The following is a 26408-nucleotide window of genomic DNA, read 5'->3' on the forward strand; positions in this document are numbered from 1 at the left end:
TCCTTTCTGATTTCTTTGAGCAGTGGTTTGTAGTTCTCCTTGAAGAGGTCCTTCACTTCCCTTGTTACCTGTATTCTTTTTTTTTTTTTTTTTTTTTGAGACGGAGTTTCGCTCTTGTTACCCAGGCTGGAGTGCAATGGCGCGATCTCGGCTCACCGCAACCTCCGCCTCCTGGGTTCAGGCAATTCTCCTGCCTCAGCCTCCTGAGTAGCTGGGATTACAGGCACGCGCCACCATGCCCAGCTAATTTTTTTGTATTTTTAGTAGAGACGGGGTTTCACCATGTGGACCAGGATGGTCTCGATCTCCTGGCCTCGTGATCCACCCACCTCGGCCTCCCAAAGTGCTGGGATTACAGGCGTGAGCCGTTGCCTGTATTCTTAAGTGTTTTATTCTTTTTGTGGCAATTGCAGATGGGAGTCCCCTCGGCTTGCCTGTCGGTGTACAGGAACCCCAGCGGTTTTTACACATCGGTTTTGTATTCTGAGACTTTGGTGATGTTGCTTAGCAGCTTAAGAAGCTTTTGGGGCCGGGCCCGGTGGCTCACACCTGTAATCCCAGCACTTTGGGAGGCCGAGGCGCGGCGGCTCACGAGGTCAAGAGATCGAGACCATCCTGGTCCACATGGTGAAACCCCGTCTCTACTAAAAATACAAACAATTAGCTGGGCATGGTGGCGCGTGCCTGTAATCTCAGCTACTCGGGAGGCTGAGGCAGGAGAATTGCCTGAACCCAGGAGGCGGAGGTTGTGGTGAGCCGAGATCGCGCCATTGCACTCCAGCCTGGGTAACAAGAGCGAAACTCTGTCTCAAAAAAAAAAGTAGAAGCTTTTGGGCTGAGACGATGGGGTTTTCTAGATATAGGATCATGTTGTCTGTAGACAAAGATAGTTTGACTTCCTCCCTTCCTATCTGAATACACTTTCTTTCTTTCTCTTGTCTGATTGCCCTGGCCACAACTTCCAAAACTACGTTAACAGGAGTCGTGAGAGGGCTTCCTTGTCTTGTGCTGGTTTTCAAGGGGAATGCTTCCAGCTTTTGACCATTCAGTATGATATTGGTTGTGGGTTTGTCGTATATGGCTCTTATAATTTTGAGGTATGCTCAAAAAATATGGAACACATCCAGAATCTGTGTGTCATCCTTGTGCAGGGGCCGTGCTAACCTTCTCCGTGTGGCTCCAATTTTAGTTATGTGCTGCTGAAGGGAGCACCAGATATTCTTAATCGGAGCAAATCAGTGCAGGTCTTTGTGCTGACGAACAGTGTCTGGCCAGCGAACACCTGCTTTTGTTGTTTTTCCGTCTATCCCAACATGTAGAAAGCCACAAGGGTGGTTTGGTTTGCTCTCACCTGGGAGGGACGGCAGCATGAACCTGCCTCGGGATTACACGAATGCCCTAGATCTCAGCCATTGTTTAGCCCATGTTGGCCCTGATTATCTCCCCAGCCCACAGGACACTGAGCTGATGTGACCTGGAGGGGAGGAAGTTGTAGGTTGCTTTAACCAAAACCATGTGTGGCAGGGTGAGAAGGAAACCCTGCGAAAACAGACTCCTGCTTTCTCCTGAAGTTCTCCCCGGGGTCCAACAAAGCCGGGCATGCCTACTCCGTGGTGGTGAAGGACTGGTCCTGCACCCTGGGTCGTCGGCGCACAGCACTCTTTGGAGGAAACACAGCCCACATTTGGGTATGTGCTTTCCCTGTGTCCAGGAGCCCCAGTGGGTGGCCTGCTTTCTGCAGGAGGCACAGCCAGTGACAATGCCCATGTGGTCCTGTTATTGTGTGGGCTGAGACACTCACTCGATTGTTGTGGCCCAGGGACCCAAAGGTCCTCTTGGGGTGTTGGCTGACCGAGGCGCCCTCGGAGCCTGATACAATCCATGGCGGAGGCCCCTGCGACCACTGAGGGGAGCAGGGTTTGCCGTTTGCGGTCGGGACCTTTTCTTGCTTGGCGATACAGCACTTGGCTTCCCCTGGGCCTCGTGTCCGTCCATGGGCATCAGATGTAGTCTGATCTGGGTGTTGCTTGTCTGCTGAGTCCTGTAGCTGGACAGGCTGGGCATTCTCTACCGTCAAGCTCACTGGGTACTGGACTCTAGTAAGGTTCTTGGAACCTGTAGCAGACAGGCAGCCTCTGCCCCAAGGGAGATGGTGCTGCCTTGAGGCAGACATCTGGAAAAGGGGAGCCGCCGTGGCCCAGCCACAGGGACTCAGCTTACCAAGCTCTTCCAATCATCCCTGCAGCCGATGCCTGGTCAGCATCGTGTGATGTCCTGCCCTGCAGAAGGGCACCACATCTCATGGGAGACCACCGAGCCACCTGGCCATGGGCTGACTGGCTTTGGGTGCCTTCCTTCGTGAAGGGGGTCTGGCTTTTCTCAGGGACGAAGGCAGGACATTTAGTGCAGAGGGGGACAGGATCATCTAGGAGCACAGCTGGGAGATGCCAGCACAAGACTGCAGTGAAGTCCCACAGGATATGGTGCTGATGCTTGATGCCCCCTCACTGGTGCTACTCCCACTTCATGGGGGGGGCACACCCCCACTATGGAGGCTAGAACGGCCTTGACATTCCTTCTCTCTTGTCACCTACTTAGGGCCTCAGCCTAACTTGGTGTTCCACTGGGACTTGGAACCTTCAACAAACGTGCAAACATTCAGACCACGTCTTCAGCTGTGTTCTTCAACCAGCCTGTTCCCCTCCCCGCTGACTGCCCTGTCTTCATCCCTGCACCGCGTGGCTATGAGATGAGGGGGAAGATGACTGCACTTGACCCTTCTTGATCTGGACCCTCCTCCCCTCCCCTGGCACTGCTTCTGCCAGCACCAGCGCTCTCCTTCCCAGCCTACCGCCTGCTCCCGCACCCGCTGCTGTTTCTAGCCACGGCATTGTCTTTACAGCTGAAGGACAGTGGGGACACGCCATGGGATTTACTAGGGTGTCCACGTACCCTGTCCCTCCAGAGAAGCCGCCCCTGCGGGATGGTGATCTGGCTTCTCAGGACCATTCGGGATTATTTAGGAGCTCATCCGGGAGATGCCGCCGGAAGACTGCAGGGAGGTCCTACAGCATACGGTCCTGGTTCCCAGTGACTGGTGCTTCACCCCCAAACCAGGATCCACAGGCCAGGGGCCTGGGGGTGAGAGTGAGGGCAGCGCTTACAGTTAGACATTCGCAAAGCGTTCACCTCCTGGCCCTGTTAGTCCTTACTCTTCGGGTCTGGAGATTTATTTTAGTTTATTTTATTTAGTTTTATGTGTGTGTGTGTGTGTATGTGTGTGTATGTGTGTATGTGTGTGTGTATGTGTGTGTATGTGTGTGTGTATGTGTGTGTTTGTGTATGTGTATGTGTGTATGTGTGTGTATGTGTGTATGTGTACGTGTGTATGTGTGTATGTGTGTGTATGTGTGTGTATGCGTGTATGTGTGTATGTGTGTATGTGTGTATGTGTATGTGTATGTGTGTGTGTATGTGTGTGTGTATGTGTGTGTATGTGTGTATGTGTACGTGTGTATGTGTGTATGTGTGTGTATGTGTGTATGTGTGTATGTGTATGTGTGTATGTGTATGTGTGTATGTGTATGTGTGTGTATGTGTATGTGTGTGTATGTGTATGTGTATGTGTATGTGTGTGTATGTGTGTATGTGTATGTGTGTGTATGTGTGTTTGTGTATGTGTGTGTATGTGTATGTGTGTGTGTATGTGTGTGTGTATGTGTGTATGTGTGTGTGTGTGTATGTGTATGTGTGTGTATGTGTGTGTATGTGTGTATGTGTATGTGTGTGTGTATGTGTGTGTTTGTGTATGTGTATGTGTGTGTATGTGTGTGTATGTGTATGTGTGTGTATGTGTGTATGTGTATGTGTGTGTATGTGTGTATATGTGCGTGTATGTGTGTGTATGTGTGTATGTGTGTATGTGTGTGTATGTGTGTATGTGTATGTGTGTGTATGGTATGTGTGTGTATGTGTGTGTATGTGTGTATGTGTATGTGTGTGTATGTGTGTGTTTGTGTATGTGTATGTGTGTGTATGTGTGTGTGTATGTGTGTGTATGTGTGTGTGTGTAGGCATATATATATACACATTGCATATATATGTATATAAGCCTATATATACATATAAATACACACATGTACATATGTATATATAGTTTTTGAGACTGTGTCTTGCTCTGTCACCCAGGCTGGAGGGCATTGGCGCAATCTCAGCTCACTGAACCCTCTGTCTCCGGGGTTACAGCAATTCTCCTGCCTCAGCCTCCCGAGTAGCTGTGATTACAGACGCCCACCACTATGCCCAACTAACCTTTTTTGTATTTTATTTATTTATTCATTTTTTTCTAATTTATTTTTTCGAGAGGGGGTTTTGCTTTTGTCACCCAGGCTGAGGTGAAATGGCATGATCTCGGCTGACTGCAACCTCTGCCTCCTGGGTTCAAGGGAGTCTTCTGCCTCAGCCTGCTGAGTAGCTGGGATTACAGGCACCTGCCACCACACCTGGCTTTTTTTTTTTTTTTTTAGTAGAGATGGGGTTTCACTATGTTGGCCAGGCTGGTTTCTAACTCCTGACCTCAACTGATCTGCCCGCCTTGGCCTATGTTGGAAGTAGATGCTGGGTGCTGCAAAGAAGAATCAGCACCGAGGCAAAGGATCTTTCAGCAATGCAATTTTTACTTCCTGGACCGCAGGACGGGCACTCCCGGTAGGCTCTGTTCCAGGAGAGTACAAAGAACAAAAGGAAACACGCAAATTTATCCCTCACGCATTTGGGGTCGTCCTTACTGCTGTCTCTGATCTCAGTTGGCTGGAGCCAGACCTCACAATCTAAACTAAAACCTGATTGGCTAATAACCTAAAACTTTTCTAAACAGGTAAAAGCAGTGGAGAGCTGGGACATGCCTGTGAGCACATCCAGCACAGATACCTTGGTGAAGGTACAAGGACGTAGAATGTACCAAGTGCCTGTAAGCGCGGCGTGTCTAACAGCTACATAGGATAGGGCTTCACAAAGTTATTGGCACACTGATTCTTTATCGAGAGAGGAAACTTTAAAGAGGAACTTTTCTATTTCCCACAGCCTCCCAAAGTGCTAGGATTACAGGCATGAGCCACCACACCTGGCCTATTTGTTTATATTTTGAGACAGGGTCTCATTCTGCCACCCAGGCTGGAGTTCAGGGCTGTGATCACAGCCTCTACCTCCTGGGCTCAAGAGATCCTCCCACCTCAGCCTCTGAGTAGCTGTGACCACAGGTGTTCATCACCATGCCTGGCTAATATTTCCTTTCTGTCTTTGTTGTAGAAACAAGATCCTGCTGTGTTGCCCAGACTGGTCTTGAGCTCCCAGCTTCAAGCAGTCCTCCTGCCCCGGCCTCCCAAAGCGTCGGGATGTTAGGAATGAACACGCCATGAAGGCACACACTGCTTGATCTATGCTGCTCTTACGTAGCTGAGAAAACCAGCGCAGCCTGTGTCTGGGTGGAGCCCTCCAAGGCATGGACCATGGGTGTCCTGTGTGCGCTGGGCTGCTGCCTCCAGTCCTCCTTCCTTGGCCTCCCAAAGTGTTGGGATTCCAGGTGTGAGCCCACCATGCCTGGCTTGGTTTGGAGATTTCAGTAACTAACAGAGAGTGCTTTGGTCAGAGAATAAATCATGGTATGATGGAGCTGAAAGTTGTGGGTGCCACGTGGATTAAGAAGCCTTAACGGGGGCCTTGGGAATAGCGAGGTGGCCGTAACAAGAAGAAGCAGAGATGTGATGTTGGCAGGGGGTCCTGGGTGTCTTCCCATCCTCCCGTGGTTGGAGATGAAATTGGTAGACACCCACATGAGCAGAGTGCAGGACTCAGACCCTGGGGGAGTGAAGAACTGGGCTGCCGGGCTGAGCAAACATGCTGTGAAGAGCGTGAGCCATGAACACACATCCCCGTCTCATGGCCAGCTGCAGAGATGAGCCACCCAGAGCTCTGGCAACGTTTCTGTTATTGTCATGCTGTCTAAACGTCACCAGAACTGAACTCAGCTTCCCCCCTCCCTTCTCTTTCTGCTGAGACTGTGCGTTGGGTGTGTTGGTGCCGCCTTTCACACTAAACCCAGTGGCTGCAGAACAGCGACGCGACCAGGACGGAGCCAGCGGGAACGCCCACCACCAGAGACCCTGGGTTGTCACCAGGTGTGGAATCCATGAGACCTTTGGCGTCCACCTTTGGCAACCAGGCCTGTGCGCTTTCAGTGGAAGGAGCACTGTGTGTTACGTGGGAGTGTTCTCATTTCCGGAGGGGTGTGTGGGTGTCACTGGAGAGATAGGGTGGACCGTAGCTGGCATTTGTCACTCTGGCCGCTCATTATAGGATCGTTCTTATTTGGGGGGAATCTGCCTTGGCTGGTCTTGGTGGGGGATGGGGCCACACGCCCGCTATGGAAGTTCGAAAGGGCTCTGACCGTCCTCTTCTGTCAGCATCGCTAGGGCCTTGGCCTAGGCTGGGCCAACTTGCTGCTCCACCCAGGACTTAGCATGTTGAGCAAATTATGCAAACATTCAGGGACCATTAGAGACAAGGTCTGAAAGTCCAGTGAGAGTGGGGGTGGCAGGCAGAATATCTGAGCTGTTACCCACTAGGTGTCCTGCCTTAATCGCTGGACCACGTGGGAAAGCCGATAAGATTTCTCTTCCAAGAACTCGGACACAGGCTACACCACGGGTGAACCTATGGACATAGCAGTAAAAAGGAACATCTTGTGTGACCCCACGATGCCAGGCCCCTGGAGCAGCTGGATCCGTAGAGACAGAAAGTGGCTGCTGGGTGCCGGAGACCGGGGCAGAGGATGGGAGTTGGTGTTTGCTGGGGCCAGATGTTCACCTTGAGGAGATGGACAGTTCTGGAGATGGATCATGGTGATGGCTGCACAGCAACGTGCACGTATTTAATGACACTTAAAAAATGGTTCAGATGGCGAATTCTATGTGATGTACGTTTGACGGCAGTCTACTCCGCGTGCCATTGCTGGTTTGAAGGTGGAGGGGCCACAGGAGCAGGACGTGGGAACCTCAGTCCTACAGCCGTGAGGAGTTGACTTGTCAACAGCCTGAATGGTCCTGTAGGCAGACGTGTCCCTGGAGCCTCCAGGTGACAGCGCAGCCCACCAGGGCCTGACATCAGCCTGAGAGACCCCGCACGGGGCGCCCCCTGAGCCCACCGGGACCTCTGCCCTGGAGAACTGCAAGATCATAAATGGGTGCTGCTTCTTACACAGCATGGAAAACCAGCGCGGCTTCTGTCTGGGTAGAGCCCTCCAGGGCGTGGACCACAAGGGTCTCGCAGGCTGCCCTGGGCTGCTCCCTCCAGGGTGGCCTCCTCTGTGCTTGCACCTAGCCCATTCCCACGGAGGGATTTGGTGAAACACCCCTTACCCTTCCATCTGTTCCCAGTGGAGCCTGGCTCTCTGGCGGGGCTCTCACTCCCTCCCCTGCTCACAGCTTGAACCCTCCCATGACGGCTGACAGTAGGGGCATCTTCACTTCTGTGGGCAGGCAGGTGGCAGGACAGGGGCCGAGGCACAGCATCCTTGTCCTGGAGCCACTGAAGATGGCCTGAGCATCCTCTTGGACCAACAGCATCTGCTTCAGAGTGGGGATAGCTTGCAGCTCTACCCTGGGAGTGTCTGAAGAGGCTGGGCTCCTGGGGCTGGTGGCCACATGCTCTGAGGAGCAAGGGGATCATGAGACTGTGGTGTAGTGTTCTAGAGGGGACTGCGACGCTATTGTGGAATGTTCTAGAGAGGATTACGGAGCTGCTGTGGAATGTTCTATGGGGACTGTGAGGCTGTTGTAGAATGTCGAGGAGCCAGGGACGGGGTCTTGGATGGCCAGGAAGAACGAGTGGGTGGGTTAACAGGCATGGCAGGCAGAGACAGGCCAGACTCCATCAGGGCAGGAAGAACTGGCTGGCCGCCAGTTGGGCCCTCCCTGCCCTGTAAGCCTCAGGAGCTCTGGGGTATTCAAGCACAGAGCCCCTGGCCTGGGGCTGTAATCTGGGGGCCTAGAAGCATCCATCTCCAGGTCTTTGTGAGGCCTGGTGGCAAGCAAAGTGGGGGGTCTCCATGCAGCCCGTGGGATGCAGTGCATTGGGTCTGGCAACTCTCCCGGCCTGCCACCCACCCTGGCACTCAGCCACCCCTAAGCGTTTCCTCTACAGCATCAGCCTGTTGCCTGGTCTGGGGCTTCCTCCCAGCTACTGGCAGAGCAGAAGCATCTGGGGCAGAGCTGGAGGACCCTTCTGGAGAGGGTGGGTGCAGGCAGGGGGCCCTACCGTGGGGCCATGATGTATTTGCCCTTGCGATCCAAGCTGCGGCCAGAGCGGATGGCAAACCACAGGAAGGAGCTGAGGAGTAAGGCGTGCACCTGGGAGGGAGATGTCCATGGCTGCACCTCTGCTCCAGGGTGGGGGTGCCCTTCCCCACTGCTCCAAGGTGGGGGTGCCCCTCCCCAGGAAGCATTAGGATTCTGCTGTGTGGGGAGTGGTCCAGCTGCAGGAGGCAGGCACTGTCACATCGGACCACCTCCCGAGGACAGGAACCGTCATGTGGGACCGCCTCCTGAGGTCAGGCACTGTCACACGGGACCACCTCCCTGAGGTCAGGATCCCTGAGGTCAGGCACCATCACACGAGACCGCCTCCTGAGGTCAGGATCCCTGAGGTCAGGCACCATCACACGGGACCACCTCCCTGAGGTCAGGATCCCTGAGGTCAGGCACTGTCACATGGGACCGCCTCCTGAGGTCAGGCACCGTCATGTGGGACCGCCTCCTGAGGTCAGGCACCGTCATGTGGGACCGCCTCCTGAGGTCAGGCACTGTCACATGGGACCGCCTCCCTGAGGTCAGGATCCCTGAGGTCAGGCACCGTCACATGGAACCACCTCCCTGAGGTCAGGATCCCTGAGGTCAGGCACCGTCACACGGGAGCACCTCCCTGAGGGTGTCGGGCAGTGAGGCCCAAGACCAGAGATGCTGTCCTGGATCCCCCTTCTACCTGAGTTGGGGGCTAGGCAGGTGGAGGGGTAGAAGGTGGGAAGGGGCAGTGAGGGAGGTGAGGGAGAAGGGGTGGTGAGGGCAGTGAGGGAGGTGAGGGAGAAGGGGTGGTGAGGGCAGTGAGGGGGGTGAGGGAGAAGGGGTGGTGAGGGCAGTGAGGGAGGAAAGGGCAGTGAGGGAGGTGAGGGAGGTGAGGGGGGAAGGGGCGGTGAGGGTGGTGAGGGAGGTGAGGGAGGTGAAGGGGGAAGGGGTGGTGAGGGGGGAAGGGGCGGTGAGGGAGGTGAGGGGGAAGGGGCAGTGAGGGAGGTGAGGGAGGTGAGGGGGAAGGGGCGGTGAGGGTAGTGAGGGAGGTGAGGGTGGTGAGGGAATGAGTGGGAAGGGGCGGTGAGGGCAGTGAGGGAGGTGAGGAAGACGGGGGGGAAGGGGCGGTGAGGGAGGTGAGGGGTTAGGGGTGGTGAGGGAGGTGAGGGCGGTGAGGGAGGTGAGGGGGGAAAGGGCAGTGAGGGAGGTGAGGGGGAAGGGGCAGTGAGGGAGGTGAGGGAGGTGAGGGGGAAGGGGCGGTGAGGGAGGTGAGGGGTTAGGGGTGGTGAGGGAGGTGAGGGCGGTGAGGGAGGTGAGGGGGGAAAGGGCAGTGAGGGAGGTGAGGGGGAAGGGGCAGTGAGGGAGGTGAGGGAGGTGAGGGGGAAGGGGTGGTGAGGGAGGTGAGGAAGATGGGGGGAAGGGGCGGTGAGGGAGGTGAGGGGTTAGGGGTGGTGAGGGAGGTGAGGGCAGTGAGGGAGGTGAGGGGGAAGGGGCAGTGAGGGAGGTGAGGGAGGGAGGGGCGGTGAGGGAGGGGAGGGGGGAAGGGGCGGTGAGGGAGATGAGGGAGGAAGCGGTGGTGAGGGAGGTGAGGGGGGAAGGGGCAGTGAGGGAGGTGAGGGGAGAAGGGGCAGTGAGGGAGGTGAGGGGGAAGGGGCAGTGAGGGAGGTGAGGGGGAAGGGGCAGTGAGGGAGGTGAGGGAGGGAGGGGCGGTGAGGGAGGGGAGGGGGGAAGGGGCAGTGAGGGAGATGAGGGAGGAAGGGGTGGTGAGGGAGGTGAGGGGGGAAGGGGAGGTGAGGGAGGTGAGGGCGGAGAGGGCGGAGAGGGCCTACCGTGAAGGCTAGGCCGATGGTGGTCAGGCTAGAGGCGACCTGCTGGTGTGTCCTCAGGAACCTCCGGATGCCCTGCAGGCAGTCCTGTGAGAGGGCAGCAGGCATGGCACCCGCCCTGACCAGCCCTCCCTGCCTGGGCGAGTGGACTGTTTGGGGCACGGAACTGCAGCACCCACCCAGGCCAATGCCAGGGCAGCAGGGAAGTGGGGTGCAGCCCATTCCCAGAGAGTTCTAGGGAAAGGCAGCACAAACAGCTGAAGCCCAGTGGGACAGGATTGGCCTCTGTGGGCACCCAGGCACTGCCCTGGGCCCAGCAGGTGCCGTCTCCCATCTGTCCTGAGTGTCCGTGTTGGGCCACACGTTGGCTCCCCTGGGCTGGGCTGTTTCTGACTCACTCTGGGTTCCCAGCGTCCAGCGCCTTGGTGACCAGAGAGGGAGCTGGCTAACAGGGAGGGCAGGAAGCCAGCGGGTAGAGGGATATGGGGGCTCCCGCACGGTCCCCAGGTCCTGATTCCATCCTGGGCTTCCAGTGCCACCCCAGGGCATGGCACCCAGAGGCATCTTTCCAGAAAAGGGAGGTGGCAGGCGTGTCTCTGAATCCTGGAGATGGTGACAACTGGGGCAGGCTTTGGAGGCTTCCACAGGGTCTCAGGGCTCAGCCTCCTGCCCATGGCCGCCCATCTGGGTGGCTCTGTGCCCACTGCCTGTGCTGGCTCTTCTGGCTCCCCAGGAGGCTTCAAAGTCGGGCCCATGGTTCCCGGCATCCCTGGGTGCTCAAGGCAATCCCTGTTTTTCAGTCAGGGGCCCTGGGGCTTCTCCTTGGGTGGCACAGGGCTCCCAACTGTCAGTCCTGCCCTTGCTGCTGCTGGTGCCTCCCCAGCGCCATCCCCAGCACCGGCCTGGGCTGTGGCTCCACCCCTTGCCAAGCCTCCAGCCATTTGCTCTCCTCCCCTCTGTTTCTTGGAGGGTCGCCAGGCACCTCCCACCGTGAGATAGGGTGGGTCTGTTTCCAGGACAGTAGGAGAGGGAAGCAGGGAGGGGGCAGGGCGGGATGGGGGAGGGTTGCTGGGCACCAGGAGAGGGAGGGGAGGGCCCCATCTCTCCCAGGGCCCTGGGAAGGAAGGACTTCCTGGCCTAGGCCCGCTCTGGCTCTGCTGCTGCTGAAGCCTTGGCCACACCCTGGCCTACGCTGACCCTCCAGCCTCATTCTCCTCCTCCGAGCGCCCTTCCACTCCTCCTGATGCCCCCCAGGATCCCTGCACCCTTCCTGCTCTGCGCAGGGCCTGCCCTGCGGGCCCTTGGCACAGAGCCCTCATGGGTGCACTCCAAGAGGCTTCTGTGGATGCAGCAGGCCTTAGGAAGCCCCCCAGCCGGAACTGGCTAGAAGGAGTGAACGGCGCACGGGGCCTGCGTCCAGCTGGGCGGAGGGTCCTGTGTCTATGCCTTGAGCCCAGCCTGGCCACACGGCGGGCTTCATGCCCCATGAACACTCACTAGCCTCTGATCACAGCAGAGCCTTCCCTGAGCCCTTCAGCGGGCAGGTCTCAAGGGTCTGGGGAGGCCAAGGGCTGGGGCGAGAGGATGTCCCTGGGTCTCGGGTTGGGCCCCAGGGTGTTCAGCCCCCGAGGGTCTTGCCTGGCCAGCATCCAGGTGCCCCCCTCACCTCTCTTGCCACCTCTTCTCCCTGACACAGGTCAGCCTCTGTGTTCCCCAGACGGCTGAAAGGAGATCTCTTCCCACAGCACAGAAACTACAAGAACAGATGGGAGGGAGTGGTGGTGTGCTGAGGCCCCAGGGCGGACAGCACATATGCGGAAACTGAGGCATCACAAGGCCAAATGACCCAGGTGGGGTCCCCTGCAGCCCAGGGCCGGGGGTATTACGGCTGCTTCTGCTGGGGTCTCCAGCCACAGCACAGCCAGGCCTGGCGAGGGAGCGCTCTCAAGCCGCACTGCCTGCCCACTGGGGGCGGAACGCCTGCTGGAGCCAGGCCAGCTTCCCAGCCCTGCTCACAAGGGGCCATGTGTGCTTTTTGTTGTTTTGTTTTGAGATGGAGTCTCTCTCTGTTACCAGGCTAGAGTGCAGTGGGGTGACCTCGGCTCACTGCAGTCTCCTCCTCCCGGGTTCAAGCGATTCTCCTGCCTCAGCCTCTTGAGTAGCGGGGATTACAGGCAGGCACCACCATGATAATTTTTTTGTACTTTTAGTAGAGAGGGGGTTTCACCATGTTGGTCAGGCTGGTCTCGAACTCCTGACCTTGTGATCCACCTGCCTCGGCCTCGCACAGTGCTGGGATTACAGGCGTGAGCCACCGCGCCCGGCCTTTCTTGTTTTGTTAAGTAGAGACAAGGTCTCCCTGTGTTGCTCACACTGGTCTTGAACTCCTGGGCTCAAGCAATTTGCCTGCCTCAAAGTCCTCCCAAAGTGCTGTCATTATAGGCATGAGTCACTATGTCTAGCCCTGTGTTTGCCTGAACATTCTTGAAATCCTTCAGTGTTTCTGAATAAGGGGCCCTGCCCTCTCATTCTGCACTGGGTCTCCAGAATCTGGTAGGTGACCCTGTCCTGGGCAGACAGAGGATGGGAGCTTTTTGTCCCCAGCCCCCAGCTGTGGCCTGTGTCCTGGAACCCCCTGGTGCCTGGCCAGGCTGCTCGCTGGCCAACCTGTGCCTGACCTCTGAACTGAAGTCCACACAGAGGCGGATCGCCCTGCCACCCAGCCGTCCCCACGCTCACCATGTCCTGGATGGCCACCAGCTCCTGCCACCGGACGTGGGATGTGCCTTTCACTGCCTGCTCATACACCAGGTCGTAGGTGTCCAGCATGGCATCCTCAACCTGCACCAAGAGACCACAGGGAGGTCCTGGCCCTGGTGGGAGACCTGGAGACAGAGCCCCCTCCCCATGACATCCAGAAGGTTGCTGGGCCCTCGGTGCTGAGTGCTGTCCCAGCACTGCCCCCGCCTCACAGCAGGTGCATCTCCCCAAGGGGGAGCCCGGGTCCCTGGGCAGCCGGTCACTGTGCTTCCCAGCTTCAGCAGTGGGGCTTCCACTCAGTGGCCGTCAGTGTGGCCCTCCTGCCCCCAGAGGTCCTGCAGGGTAAAGCAGAGGCCTAGCTCTGTGTCCGCCCCACTGTGGTCTTGCAAAGTCGGCCCAGGGAAGTGTCCAGCATGCTACTGGGGACCTGGAGACAGGTGACGGGGCTGGGCCTGCTGAAGAGCCTTGGAGAGGCCCTGTGCCAGACCTCAGCTCCCGAAAAGCTGGGGAGTCTAGGTCTCTCCCCAGAATTACTCAGCTGCCTTCCGGAAGGCCGGGCAGGTAGGCTCTGGGTAAGGCTTTGGACCAGAGATGCCTTGGGGACCTGGCGTCAGATCTGGGTGGACAAGGCCACTGTGGGGCAGGGAGTGGAGGAGGTGGGGGTGACAGGGCCTGGGTGGGTGCTGGCTGGATGCTGCCTGTGCTCCACACCCCAACGCCACCTAGACCTTCTGTCTCCACCTTCCGAAGCAAGATGCCCTCTGCCGCCAAGTTACTCCTTCAAAGACAAACTGGAATCTCGCCTCCTACAGGAAGGCTTCTGTGACTGCTCCAGGAGTCGCTGGTCTCATGGCACAGGGTGAGGCCCTCTTTGAGGTCCCTGCCCCCCGATGTCTCCTTCCTGCCTCAGAGGCCCTCAGTTGTCCCCCACATGCCATGCTGACCGCAGGGACACACTGAGGGGGTGCTCAGCAGCTGCCCCAAAGGGCAGGGGTGGAATGGAAGCCCCAGGCCTGCTCTGGTCACTCAGACCTGCCCTTCAGAAAGGAAGGGCGGCTGCCAGCCGAGCTTAGTGCACGGGGGCCCGGCCTCCATGGCAGGTCCCGACAGCAGCCAACTAGGCGGGCAGCGGGCAGTGGAAGGAGGCTCCTGGTCGGCCCTGCCCAAGCCTGGAGGCCCCAACAGGAGCCAGATGGACTTTCCAGGCCAAACTTGGCTCCTGACCCTAATTAATCCCTGCCATCGATGGCTAATACAAGTCAGATCACTGTACATGAGTCACCCCAACTCAGCCGGTCTCCTCCTCCCCGCAGCGTCCTGGCTGGCCACACCACTGTCGGCCTGGGCGGGGGCCTTGTTCAGCCTCAGCATCTGTGAGTGTGAAACGGGGTGGAGTCTGGCCGGCCCATTGTGTCCCTGTGGGTGGAGGTCCTGGGAATGGAGGACTGGAGGCCTGGCCTAGCGGGCTTGGGGTCCGCTGGGACCTCCCCTCCTGCTTCCCTCCTAACTGCAACGACCGTCCCCACTGTCAGGCGCCTGCTACGGCCCAGGGAGGACACAGGTGTCTCCGAGGCTCTGAGCAAGGTGTGGTGATCACCACAGCATGGCTGGGAGTGACAACATCTGTTAGCGGCGGAGGGGCTGCTCTGCCTGGCTCTGCCATGAGGCCCTCCCCACCACCGAGGAGGCAGAGCTCAGCGAGGTAGCCCTTCTGCCTCGAAGCCCACAGCCTGTCCCTGGAGGGCCCTGGAGGCCGGGCCGGCCGCTCCCCACAGGGCTGGGGCTTCCGGGTGGTGCTTCACCATCTGCCTGCATTCCAGATTCTGGCGGCTCTGTAGGGGCCTGGGGCCTGGGTTTCTCGGGACACCTGGGGACAACTGCTCCAGTCAGGTACCCAATGCACTCAGCTCTGTCTTCTGGTGCCCGGGGCGGGGAGAGTGCTTCGGGACAAGGACCGGGAGCCGCAGGACCAGTGCAGAATTCCTGGCTGCTGGGCCCACCCATCCTGCCATGCGTTCCTCTAACCGCTGCCCAGGCTGAGGCCTGAGGTCGGGGGTTTCCCACTGCAGCTTATCCCCATGACCAGATGGTCCCTGGTATCTGCCTGGGCTGGATGACCCCATCCCGTGTCTGCTGAACCTGCTCAGGCAGGCCCTGCGGGGGGTGGGGAAGGATTTGCCGGAGGCCTGTGGACCCGCCACACGGGTCCAGGACCGGCTCTGGCCTGAGCCCACTGGGCTGCTGGAGGATCCAGGAAGCGGGTGGCTCCGGGGTGGGGCCAGACCTGGACGATGAGGCTGCAGCCCCCACTGCCCGACTTAATTGGAGCCTGAATTATTAGAGGGTGCTGGGCCATCCATTTTCCCGATGCAGACTCATCTGTGGGCAGGGGAGGGTTGCGGCAAAGTGGCCCAGGCCTGGGGAAGGTAATTAATAGCCCTCAAGCTCCACTTCATCCCGGCCGCCCAGCCTTCGCCTGCTGCCCAAACGAGCATCGCAGGAAGTGGCTGCTGGGACTTTCTGGGGCAGGGATGGGATGGGGAGGGGCACCCCACTCTCAGCCCTGGGCCAGGGTCTGTGGCCACAGGGCACCGCCGAGGGCACGTGGCCGACCCCTTTCCTCCTCTGTCCTCTGCCTTCGCATCTGCAGGGCCACCCCATGAGTTATTGGACCTTGGGTTCCGGACACCTCAGGGGCCCCGTGGGGGGGGTGGTGCAGGGGGAAGGGGGTGGGGCCGGGCTAGTGCCAACAACCTGGGCCCTTTGGCCTTTGCCACTGTCTGGGCTGCCAGCAGGACAGGAAGCCCAAGGAGGAAGCCCGTTTGGCTCTGGTGGGACCTGAGGGTGGAGGGCAGAAGATGGGATAGGCAGCCACCTGTCCTGCTCAGGGCCCAGGCCTTGGCACCAAAGCTACGCCGTCCACGCCCAGGACAGCTCCGAGTGAGTCCCATGTCCTGCAAGACCAGGCTGGGCAATGGGGCATGGCAGGGGGCGTGCAGGGGACATGGAAGAGTCTTTGCACACACCCGGCTGCAGTCCCTGGATCTTGGCACTCCCTTCACAGAAAAGGAAACTGAGGCCCAGGAAGATTAAGTGGCTTGCCCCAGGGTGCCCCAAGGAGCCTGACTTCAAATTCAGAGCTCCTTCGGGGGGCTAGGCCACCCCCATGCCCATCAGGCCTGACACAGACCATTCCAATAGTCAGAACCCACTGGGAGAGGCAGATAGGGCCCAGAGACCAGAGGCCAGAGGCCCAGGAGGAAGCCCCAGTCCCCTGTATGGGGTCAAGCAAGGCCCTGAGAACTGACCCCTGAAGGCCAGCTGGGCCCACGGGCCAGACAAAGGCAATGTGTGTGTGGATTCTGCCTGGGGCTGGGACGGGCCAGAGGCCAGCCCAGCAGGGGCGTCTGTCGTTTTGCACCCCTTTCCCTTCCTTCCCTTCCCGGGGAGCAGGCCCCAGCTGTGTTCTGTACTGTGCCCCCTGCACGGCCCCCTTTCCTCCAGCACTGTGGCCCCTGGGTCAGAGCCATAAACAGAGAAGCACGGGGCACAGGCTGCAGCTGCCCCCGACAAGCCCGGGCACCCTGGCAGCCGTCTTGACCTTGGCCACCCACACTGTGACCCAGACCTCAAATGAAGCAGACCCCCTCTCAGTGGACAGGAAACCTGAGGCCAAAACACGGACCTGGCCCAGCTCTCCCAACAAGACTACTGGGCCAGTCCTCAAGGCACAACACTCTTCTGGGGGCTCAGCCCCTCTGGGAGCCTTCTAGGCCTGAGAAAAGAGTTCATCCAAAATGATGCTGGGGGTAGGGGAACACTTTGGAGCCAGCCGTGGGCAGGAAAGGGAGAAGAGGCCATGGTTCCGGGCCAAGGGCCTTTATGATAAGCCTGTAGCCCCCTGCAGCCCTGGTACTGCCAGGGTAACCTTCAGCTTCCCCCACCCCGGGAGGGCCTGAGTCCCCCCATCTGCAAACCACATGGGAACCACCACACTCAGGCTGCCAATGCAGTTCCAGCACCTGCACAGAAGATGCCCCGCAGAGCCCACCTGCATAACAGATGCCTGCAGAGCTCGGCCAGGGGACCTGTCTGCCACCAGCCTCGCAGCTCCCATGGCCAAGCCCGTGTTTGGGGGCCCTGGGCAACCTGGCACTTGAATACACGAGGCCACTGGGACTCCAGCAGGGGCTCCAAGACATCACCTCTTGTGACCTGCCAGGCTTTCCTGCCCCCGCCGATGACCCTGCCTGTGGCTGTCCTGGCAGTACCCGGGCTGCTGTAGGAGCTCTCACCGGGTCTGGGCTCTTAAGTGGAAGGTAGGGCTGACTCTGCCACCGAGCTCTCTTTCTCTGCTGGGCCAGAGATCCTCCTTCCTCTCCAAGCTGCTGACCTTTCCACAGGGATGCCCTTGGCCCCTGCCCAGGGTCAGCTAGGTCAGCCCCTCCTCCAGGCAGGTCAGCAGCCAGGACGGAGGGTGGTGAGGAGGCTGCGACACCGCAGCCTGTGGGTCTCCAGGCCCCTTCCCCATGGCATGTCTGTCCCACTAGGTCTCCATCAGGAGCTTGGGCCCTGGATCACTCTGTTCCTTCCAGTGAGCCCCTAAAGCCAAGCCGGGGCCCTTCCTTCTTCCTCCTCCTCATTTCCTCCCCCAAACCCCAGGGGCATCAGCCCAGGAGGGGGTGGGCTGAGGGGCTTCAAGGAAATGAGACTGGGGCAAGGCATGGGCACAGCATAGGCCTCTTCCCACCAGGGAGTCCTGTACTTCACCCACCTCCAGCCCGTGGCCTCCCTGCCTCAGGCAGAGATCCCAGGTTGTGGTCCCCCCACCCCACCCGTCAGCACAAGTACGGAAGCTGAAGCTGCCCCCCACACCATTGCTCCCCAGTCCTCAGGGGCCCACTGGCTTGCTGGGGGGCCCTTCACTGCAGGGTGAGGGCAGCTGGCGCTCACCTGGGTGGGGCTGTGGAGTCTCCAGAAGGCCACCTGCACCTGTGTGCAGAACGCCAGGGCGAAGCACAGGAAGCCCTGGGGGCAGAGTGGGGCTGGTCACTGTGAGGGCTGGTCACTGTGTGGGGCCAGTCACTATTGGGGGGTGATCACTGTGGGGGGATGGTCACTGCAGGGGCTGGTCACTGTGGGGGTATGGTCACTGAGGGGGGTCACTGTGGGGGGATGGTCACTGAGGGGGGAATCACTGTGGGGGGATGGTCACTGTGGGGGCTGGTCACTGTGGGGGGATGGTCACTGAGGGGGGTCACTGTGGGGGATGGTCACTGAGGGGGGTCACTGTGGGGGATGGTCACTGTGGGGGGATGGTCACTGAGGGGGGTCACTGTGGGGGATGGTCACTGAGGGGGTCACTATGGGGGGATGGTCACTGCAGGGGGGTCACTGTGGGGGAAAGGTCACTGCAGGGGGCTGGTTACTGCAGGGGCCTGGTCACTGTGGGGGGATGGTCACTGAGAGGGCTCACTGTGGGGGGATGGTCCCTGCAGGTGGCTGGTCACTCTGGGCGTCTGGCCATTCACTGTGGGGCCCGGCAGGCCTGGGCAGAGCAGTGCTCTGAGGTTGTGCCCCCTTGTGGGGTGCTTGGCTGAGGTGTGGGTCTGAGCCCTGCTCCCCACTGCCTGAAAGAGAGACCTGGCCTGGGGAGGGCGTGGGTGCTGGGCACGTGGGTTCCCCAGCACCTTTCCATCCCTCTTTCAGGCGCTTTTCAGGAAAATTTGTCCCTTGTTCTCCCATTTTGGCCCCCAAGGGTCTGTTGATGGCAGCACCACTCCCCTGGCTGGGAGGAGCAGGGTGCCTCTGGGAAGATGGAGACCCCTGCCCACTGGGGTTGCTTCCTGGGGGTGTGGATCTGGGCAGGGCCAGGCAGAGCCTCCCCTGGGCCTGAGGCTCCTGTCTTGCCTTCTGTTGTGAAGCAAGCCTCCCGCTAAAGCCCAGCACCACCGAGGCTTGGGACAGAGGCAGAGGCTGTCCAGGATGCTGTGGCCTCCATCCTGGCAGGTGAGCCCGCCTTCCTCACCTCCCTTGCTCTCCATACTCTGCCTGGGTCCTCATGGCCCGGCCAACCACTGTCCCCTTTCCCTCACTGACGCCCCTGCCCCCGGTCGTGGGGTCAGGCATTCTCTGGCAGAAACCCCTGCTCCGCAGCCCCGGGCACTGGCCCAGTTATTCTCTCGGTCAGGGCTTCCAGGCTGTTGAGAGCCCCCTTGGCCCCCTTGCAGCACCTGAGGAACATGAGAGACCCCTTCCCTGACCGATCCATGTGTCCCCATACAGTCTGTGGATGGCCGCAGAGGGCACCCCAGGGTAAGAACCTTGGGGATGTCCTGTCACCAGGGCCTGCTCGGCCTCCTTCACCTTCGTGCTGGTGCCCTGAGGACCCAGAGGACTGGATGGTGAGTCTAGCTGCTGTCCAGGCAGCTTCCCCAGGGACCCTGAGGCCCTGGTGACACACCAGCCCCTCCACCCTGGCATGCATGTCCTGCAGGCAACACTGTGCCCGCTTGGGTGGTCCACAGCCTAGGGCAGGTTGGGGCTGGGCCCTTTCAACCCGGGAGCTCCATTCAGGGTGACGGCAGGAGCACGGGCACCCTTGGAATAGAGAGACCCACACATGCTGGCAGGCAGGCAGCAGTGAGGGGCATGCCAGGGGAAGCTGGGCAAGAGGGGTGTGGGAAGAGCTGGGGTGTCCTGCCGGCCCCAAACACAAGCTGGCGCTGGCAGCTCCCCATGGCCCTCCCGCCTGCCCTGGAGGCTGCAAGGCCTGATGGGGGATGGCCTGGGAGCTGCCTCCTCCTCTCTGCTGCTCTCCTCCTTCCTCCTCTTCCTCCTCCTCCCTCCACCCTCCTTCTCACCTTTTTCCCTCCTTTCTCTTTTCTCCTCCTTCCCCCTCTTTCTCCTCCCTTGTCTTCCCTCCTCCTCCCTCCTCTTCCCTCCTCCCCCTCCCTCTCCCTTGTCCCCCTCCCTCTGCCTTCTCTCCCTTCTCCCTCCTTTTCCTCCTCTTTCTTCTCCCTCTTTCTCCCTCCTTCTTCTCCTCCCTCCTCCTTCTTCATCATCATCACCCTCCTCCTCGCTGGCTGAGGGCCACCATTCCCATCTGGAAGCTATCACTCAATGCTGCCTCCCAGGCTTGAGGCCCGGAGCCAGCTCAGGAGAGCAGCATTTTCCAGAAACCATTTCACTCCTCAGGAGAAAGAGCATCCACGGTCAATCCTCTCTCTCTCTCTCTCTCCCTCCCTCCCTCCCTCCCTCTCCCCACTCCACCCCTGCAGAGAGGATCTTGGGCAGTGGATGGGCCCACCCAGACCTCCGGGAGGCCTTGGCCCTCAGAGGCTGCTGCATGGTCAGGTCTGCCCTGGCCGTTTTCTTTCCCTTCGTTCTAAATGGAAATAGACCCACAAGCGAATAGAACGTGCTTCCTTGGGCCGCGCTGCCAGCTCTGCTCTCTCAGCCCAGCAAACTCTTTCATTTCCTGTGTGAGAGGCCAGCTAGAGGAGAGGCCCTAGGGGTGGGGGCCGGCAGGAAGGAGCTTTGTGGGGAGAAGCCAGGCGCCCAGAACGTTGGAAAACAATCTTTCCGCTCCCTGCTCCCCATGCCTAGCCCCTTCACTTGTGCTCATGCATGCAGACACACATACAGATGTGCCAGATGCAACATGCAGCCACCACACCCATATGGCAACAGGGCAGGCAAAGACCGGCAACAGATACACACACACAAGCACCTGCACATGCACACACGCATGCACACATGCACACAACACCCGCACAGAGGCACCTGCACACACAATCATGAACACACTCATACACACACGCACACACAGATACACCTGCACATGCACACACTCATGTGCACACACATACAGAGGCATGTGCACCTGCACACTCACGCACACTCATGTGCACACACAGGCACCTGCATATGCACACGTGCACACACTGGAACACACACTCATGCACACGCACATGCATGAACACACAGGTACCTGCACCCACACACTCATGCACACGTGCAGTCACTTGTACAGGCACACGCACACACTCATGCACACACACATGCATACAGGCACCTGCACATGCGCACACACATACACATGCACACACTCGGGCGCACACACTCACGCACACACGCATCTGCACACACACTCATGCACACACACATGCATACAGGCACCTGCACATGCGCACACACATACACATGCACACACTCACGCACACACGCATCTGCACACACACTCATGCACACACATGTACACACACAGGCACCTGCACATGCACACACCCTCACACACCTGCACACAGGCATCTGTACATACTCATGCACACACTCATGGGCACACACACACTCATCCACACCCACTCATGCACACACACAGGCACCTGCGCATACACATGTACATGCACACGCATACACATGGGCTCACGTTCATGTACACACCTGCATGCAGCTCAACGGGGCAAGTCTCTTGGCTGGGGTCTCCCTGTCCCCTGCTGTGGCCATGCTGAGCTCACCATTCAGGCCAGGGCTGAGTGCACTGGGGTTTGGGGTGAGCTGGAACCTACCCAGCTTGTACTGGAGTGTCCTCAGGACCCCGGCCCAGTGCAAACGTCCAGCTGGGGCCTCCCGGGCAGCTCTACAAACCTGACCCACATATCAAGTCACCCTGCCTTGAAGCTGGCTAGGGACACAGAACTCGAGCCAGGTGCTCCCTGACCGTCTCGGTTACAGATCAGGGTGCTAGGCTGGTTTGTGCACGGGGGGGACAAGGTGGGGTCAGAAAGGTGGTGACAGAGACAAGAGCCCCCAGCCCAGCGCTGGCTTCTGCAGGTATGGCCTCAAGCCCAGCACCATGGCGCCCCCTGGTGGACAGTGCTGCAGCCCCAGCTCTGACCTGGATCCCTTGGTCTGGCCCTGTTGCCAGCCTTGCCTTACATCCAGCTGTCCCTTTGCAGGCCACACACCCTCTGGGGAACAGTCTACCTGCCCTGTCGTCTTCCCACTGGGGTCTCCCACGTGGCCCTGGAGCCCGGGATTTTGGTGCCCGCCAAGGGCCGGTGCTGTCCCTGCCCACGCTCCCGTGCCCCGGAGTGGGAATCCTGGCTTGTGCTGGAGCTGCTGGCTCCTCCTCTGCTCCCCGTGGGCCTGCCCGGGGCCAGTTGGCCTGAGCAGCAGCTCCAGGAGGTGACTAGATTCCTATCCTTGGAGGCATTGATGAACCAGGGGTCATTCAACAAGCATTGCTGAACTTGGTGGCTGAGCTGAAAACCCTGCCAGCCCTGGGGACCCAGGGGGCTCTGCCCTCAGAGACCCCCAGAGTGGTCCAGCTTCACAGGCTAAACAGGGAAACAAAGCCCCCAGCGCATACTCTTCATGGTTGGGATGGGAAGATGGGAGGCTAGAGGGAGAGGGGGGAGCTGAGGGTGCCAGGGAGGAGCTGGCCCAGATGGGGTGAGAGGAGGGCGCCAGGCCTAGCAGGGGCCGGATGGGTGTGGGGAGGCTGCTGCCAGGTGGGGTCTGGTATGACCATCGAGGGCTGGCAGGGACCAGGACAGAGCCTATGGGGAGGGGTAGGAGTGGGGTGACAGGGGCCATGGCTGTGGGGGTGGGGCAGGGACCAGGACAGAGCCTATGGGGAGGGGTAGGAGTGGGGTGACAGGGGCCATGGCTGTGGGGGTGGGGCAGGGACCAGGACAGAGCCTATGGGGAGGGGTAGGAGTGGGGTGACAGGGGCCATGGCTGTGGGGGTGGGGCAGGGACCAGGACAGAGCCTATGGGGAGGGGTAGGAGTGGGGTGACAGGGGCCATGGCTGTGGGGGTGGGGCAGGGACCAGGACAGAGCCTATGGGGAGGGGTAGGAGTGGGGTGACAGGGGCCATGGCTGTGGGGGTGGGGCAGGGACCAGGACAGAGCCTATGGGGAGGGGTAGGAGTGGGGTGACAGGGGCCATGGCTGTGGGGGTGGGGCAGGGACCAGGACAGAGCCTATGGGGAGGGGTAGGAGTGGGGTGACAGGGGCCATGGCTGTGGGGGTGGGGCAGGGACCAGGACAGAGCCTATGGGGAGGGGTAGGAGTGGGGTGACAGGGGTCATGGCTGTGGGGGTGGGGTAGAGGGGCCTGTGGGGCCTTAGGGCTTCGGAGACCCCTCCAGCAGCTGGAAAGGAGGGCGTGCCGCTCAAGAGAACCCAGCTGGAGAGCGTAGCGAGAGGCACTGCTCTTGCCTTGCCTGGCCTCCTGCAAACAGGAAATGGGTTGCACCCGGCACCTCCCAGAGCTTGCTGGGTAATAGAACCAGACCCTCCCGGGGACTTTGGAAACAGCTCCCAGAGAGGCGCACTCTCTCTCTCTATTTTTGAGATGGAGTTTCATTCTTGTTGCCCAGACTAGAGTGCAGTGGTGTGATCTCAGCTCACTGCAACCTCCATTTCCTGGGTTCAAGCGATTCTCCTGCCTCAGCCTCCTGAGTAGCTGAGATTACAGGCATGCGCCACCATGCCCAGCTAATTTTTGTATTTTTAGTAGAGACGGGGTTTCACCATATTGGCCAGGCTGGTCTCGAACTCCTGACCTCATGGGATCCTACCCGCCTTGGCCTCCCAAAGTGCTGGGATTACAGGCATGAGTCACCGCACCTGGCCAGGCCATCTCTCTCTTTCAGGGCTCCTGTGGGAACCCTCATTGGGCATGTGGATGACAGGGTGAGGGAGGGCCTGGTGGAGGGGCCTTGGCGATCCAGGTTGGGGGTCTTTGCTGACGAGCATCCCTGGGGCCTCTGTTTCTGCCTGGACACTCAGGTGAGGGGGTGAGGCATAGCCCTGCCAGCTCTTGAAGGGGTACTGGGGCATCTCAGAACACAGTGAACTCACCCCGGCCATGAGACCCTGGGCCTCCCTCACGGTGGCTGCAGCACTCAGCACGGCTCCCAGAGTCAGGAGGCCCACTAGGCTCAACCCCACAGACAAGGCTGGTTGGGAGGAGAGAGGAGGAGGGTTAGGGGTTCCCAGGACAGGTCCTGAGTGCACACAGCCTGGGTCTGGAATCTAACTTGCTTCTAGGGCACCCAGCAGCTGGGTCCCAGGGCCACGTTAATAGACAGAGGGGCGGATGCAGCCTATCTCCTGGGCGGGCAGCTGCGGTCTGAGGCCCTGCCAAGCTGGAAACCACAAGGAACAGACGGGAGGGGAGAAAGGGGAGGGAAGAGGATAGGAGGGGAGGGGAGGGGAGAGGAGGGGATAGGAGGGGAAGGGAGGGGAGAGGAGAGCAGGGGAGGGGAGGGAAGGAGAGGGGAGGGGAGAGGAGAGCAGGGGAGGGGAGAGGAGGGGAGGGGAGAGGAGACGAGGGGAGGGGAGGGGAGAGGAGGGGAGAGCACGGGAGGGGAGGGGAAGGAAGGGGAGAGGAGAGCAGGGGAGGAGACGAGAGCAGGGGAGGGAAGGGGATAGGAGGGGAGGGGAGGGGAGAGGAGGGGATAGGAGGGGAAGGGAGGGGAGAGGAGAGGAGGGCAGGGGAGGAGAGGGGAGGGGAGGGGAGGGGCCGCCATGGGACCTTGGAGTCCAGTCAGGGCCCCATCTGACTTGGGAGTCAGGGACCGTGCTGGACTTCTGGGGGCTCCATCAGACAGGGCCTTGAGGGAAGGAAGAGAGAGGTGGGACTCATTCAGCCTAGGGGACTGCCCCTCCTTCCCTATTTCCCTCCTTGCCCTCCCTGCCTGTGGGGCTATCTTTGAAGCCAGATGCTCCCCGCCATACCCCAGTGACAAGTGGCCGGAGTGGAGCTGTAATCTTATCAGTCCAGACCTGGACCCTGGCCCTAGGTGTCCTCCTCCAGGGAAGCCCTGGTCCTAGGACTTGGGGAAAAGCAGTGGGTTCTGAGGCAGCAGCGCTGACCTTCTGGGCCTCAGTTTCCCCACATCTGCCAACTGGGCTGCAGCCCTCCTGGGCCTCCCGAGCTCCTGTCTGAGAGTCCTCCACAGATCCGGCTCCCGCATCCCCTCATGAAAGGCGCCTTCCTCGGCCTCACCCCTGAGTGGCCCAGCGAGCCCTCCTTCCTGCTCTCTGGGTGTTGGATAAGTCACTGCTGAGTCTCTGCAGGGAGGCATCCGGCTAGAGCAGCCGCCACCCCCTCGCCACCCCATCCCAGGAGCTGAGTGGAACATCAGCCGGCGTGGAGCCCTTTCTGTGGACCTGCTGAGCCCGGCCCCAGGCCAGTCCCGGGGGCGCCTGCCTGGAATTGAGCCCTGACTGCACAGAGCCACCAAGTCCTGACCTTGCCCAACATATACCCACACTGTGCCCATGCTCCTGTGGGGCACGAGAGCCAGGCAGGAACACCGGCTGTCACCAAGACCCCAGGCTCTGTCCTGGGGAGCGAGAACTCCAGGGCAGCCCCTGACCACCCTGGCGCCTGCCCAGGGCCTGGCACCATTCCGACTGTGAGACCTCACGCCCAGCTGGGTTCCCACCAGTCCCTGGCACCCGAAGCCCCTCCCGACACAGCCAGGCCCGGATCTCGCTTACCCCATCGGTGCACAGCCTGGTATGGGTTCTTCTCCAGGGACGCTTGGCGGATGACAGCAAAGTGGGCCCCAAAGGAGGTGAGAGCCACCGTGGTGGCCACAGAGAGGCCCAGCAGCTGCAGACAGGGCAGCGTCAGAGTGTGGCCCTGGAAGGGAGGCCCTCAGCCCGGGAGGCAGGTCTGGGGCTCTCTCCAGCTCCCTGGTCCCATGAGAGACAGGCTCAGCCGCAGGGTTTCCTGGGGTCTCTGTGGAATGGTCTCGGGGGCCTTCACCGCAGATGCCTCAGCACACTCTCGGGCACCCACACATGGCCAGGCGGGCACTCACAGCCCGGCTTCCCTAGGCACCCAGGACCTCCAGTCATTCTGTCTGGAGTGGGAGTGGGCCCCACCTCATGCCAACACCCACCCGGGCAGGAAGGGAAGAAGATCCCTGGCATTCGGCAGCCAGTGCCCCCAAGCCCAGCTCGCCCAGGCCTTGCCCTGCCTCAGGCCTCCTCCAGGCCCTGCACTGCCCCTCAGGAGGAGAGATGGGCTGCCCACAGCGGTCACTGCCTTCCCACGGTCTGCCACCAGAAGCCCCAGGCACATGTCTACAAGGGCAGGAAGGGGACCGTAGGGCCGGAACGTGTGTGAGGGGAGGGGTAGCCCCAGTGCTGGAGGCCTGGGGAGCAGGCTTCACCCCTGCTCACCCCCACCCACCACCCACTCCTGCCCTATTACCAAGACAAAGAAGCAGGTGACCAGCATCTGGCATTTGGCAACCCTGACTCGACTCCAAGGCCCCATGGCAGCTCCCCTCCTCTTCTCTCCTCCCTTCCCCTCCCCTCCCCTCCTCTTCTCTCCTCCCTTACCCTCCCCTCCCCTCCTCTTCTCTCCTCCCTTCCCTTCCCCTCCCCTCCTCTTCTCTTCTCCCTTCCCTTCCCCTCCCCTCCCTTCCCCTCCCCTCCCTGTGGTTTCCAGCTGGGCA

The 26408-nt window shown here is 60.0% G+C and overlaps 1 protein-coding gene and 1 non-coding gene across 2 annotated transcripts; both read right to left on the reverse strand.

Annotated features, from left to right (window-relative positions):
• Positions 1-1106: 1106 nt before the first annotated feature.
• On the reverse strand, positions 1107-1211 carry LOC118145915 (U6 spliceosomal RNA). Its single transcript, XR_004731399.1, has one exon. It is a non-coding gene; the product is annotated as a U6 spliceosomal RNA (small nuclear RNA).
• A 3365-nt stretch (positions 1212-4576) lies between these two features.
• On the reverse strand, positions 4577-26227 carry TSPAN32 (tetraspanin 32). Its single transcript, XM_054241220.2, has 9 exons — positions 26162-26227; positions 25441-25555; positions 23794-23891; positions 17876-17950; positions 12902-13003; positions 11829-11915; positions 10166-10249; positions 8314-8405; positions 4577-7705 (listed from the first exon to the last, which is right to left on the reverse strand). The coding sequence occupies exons 1-9, from the start codon at positions 26225-26227 to the stop codon at positions 7231-7233; spliced, it is 1194 nt and encodes a 397-aa protein (XP_054097195.2). The 3' UTR covers positions 4577-7230.
• Between the last annotated feature and the right edge of the window lie 181 nt (positions 26228-26408).

Source organism: Callithrix jacchus, chromosome 10 (assembly GCF_049354715.1).
Source record: "Callithrix jacchus isolate 240 chromosome 10, calJac240_pri, whole genome shotgun sequence".
NCBI classification, from domain to species: Eukaryota; Metazoa; Chordata; class Mammalia; order Primates; family Cebidae; genus Callithrix; species Callithrix jacchus.

Excerpts from the sequence above, each read along its gene's own strand:
- TSPAN32 (XM_054241220.2), bottom strand. The coding sequence starts at position 26,227 with ATGGGGCCTTGGAGTCGAGTCAGGGTTGCCAAATGCCAGATGCTGGTC. Across the intron at positions 25,556-26,161 it reads TCACCTGCTTCTTTGTCTTG|CTGCTGGGCCTCTCTGTGGC; the intron begins GTAATAGGGCAG and ends CCCTGTCTGCAG. Across the intron at positions 17,951-23,793 it reads CCCAGGGTCTCATGGCCGGG|GGCTTCCTGTGCTTCGCCCT; the intron begins GTGAGTTCACTG and ends CTCTGCCCCCAG.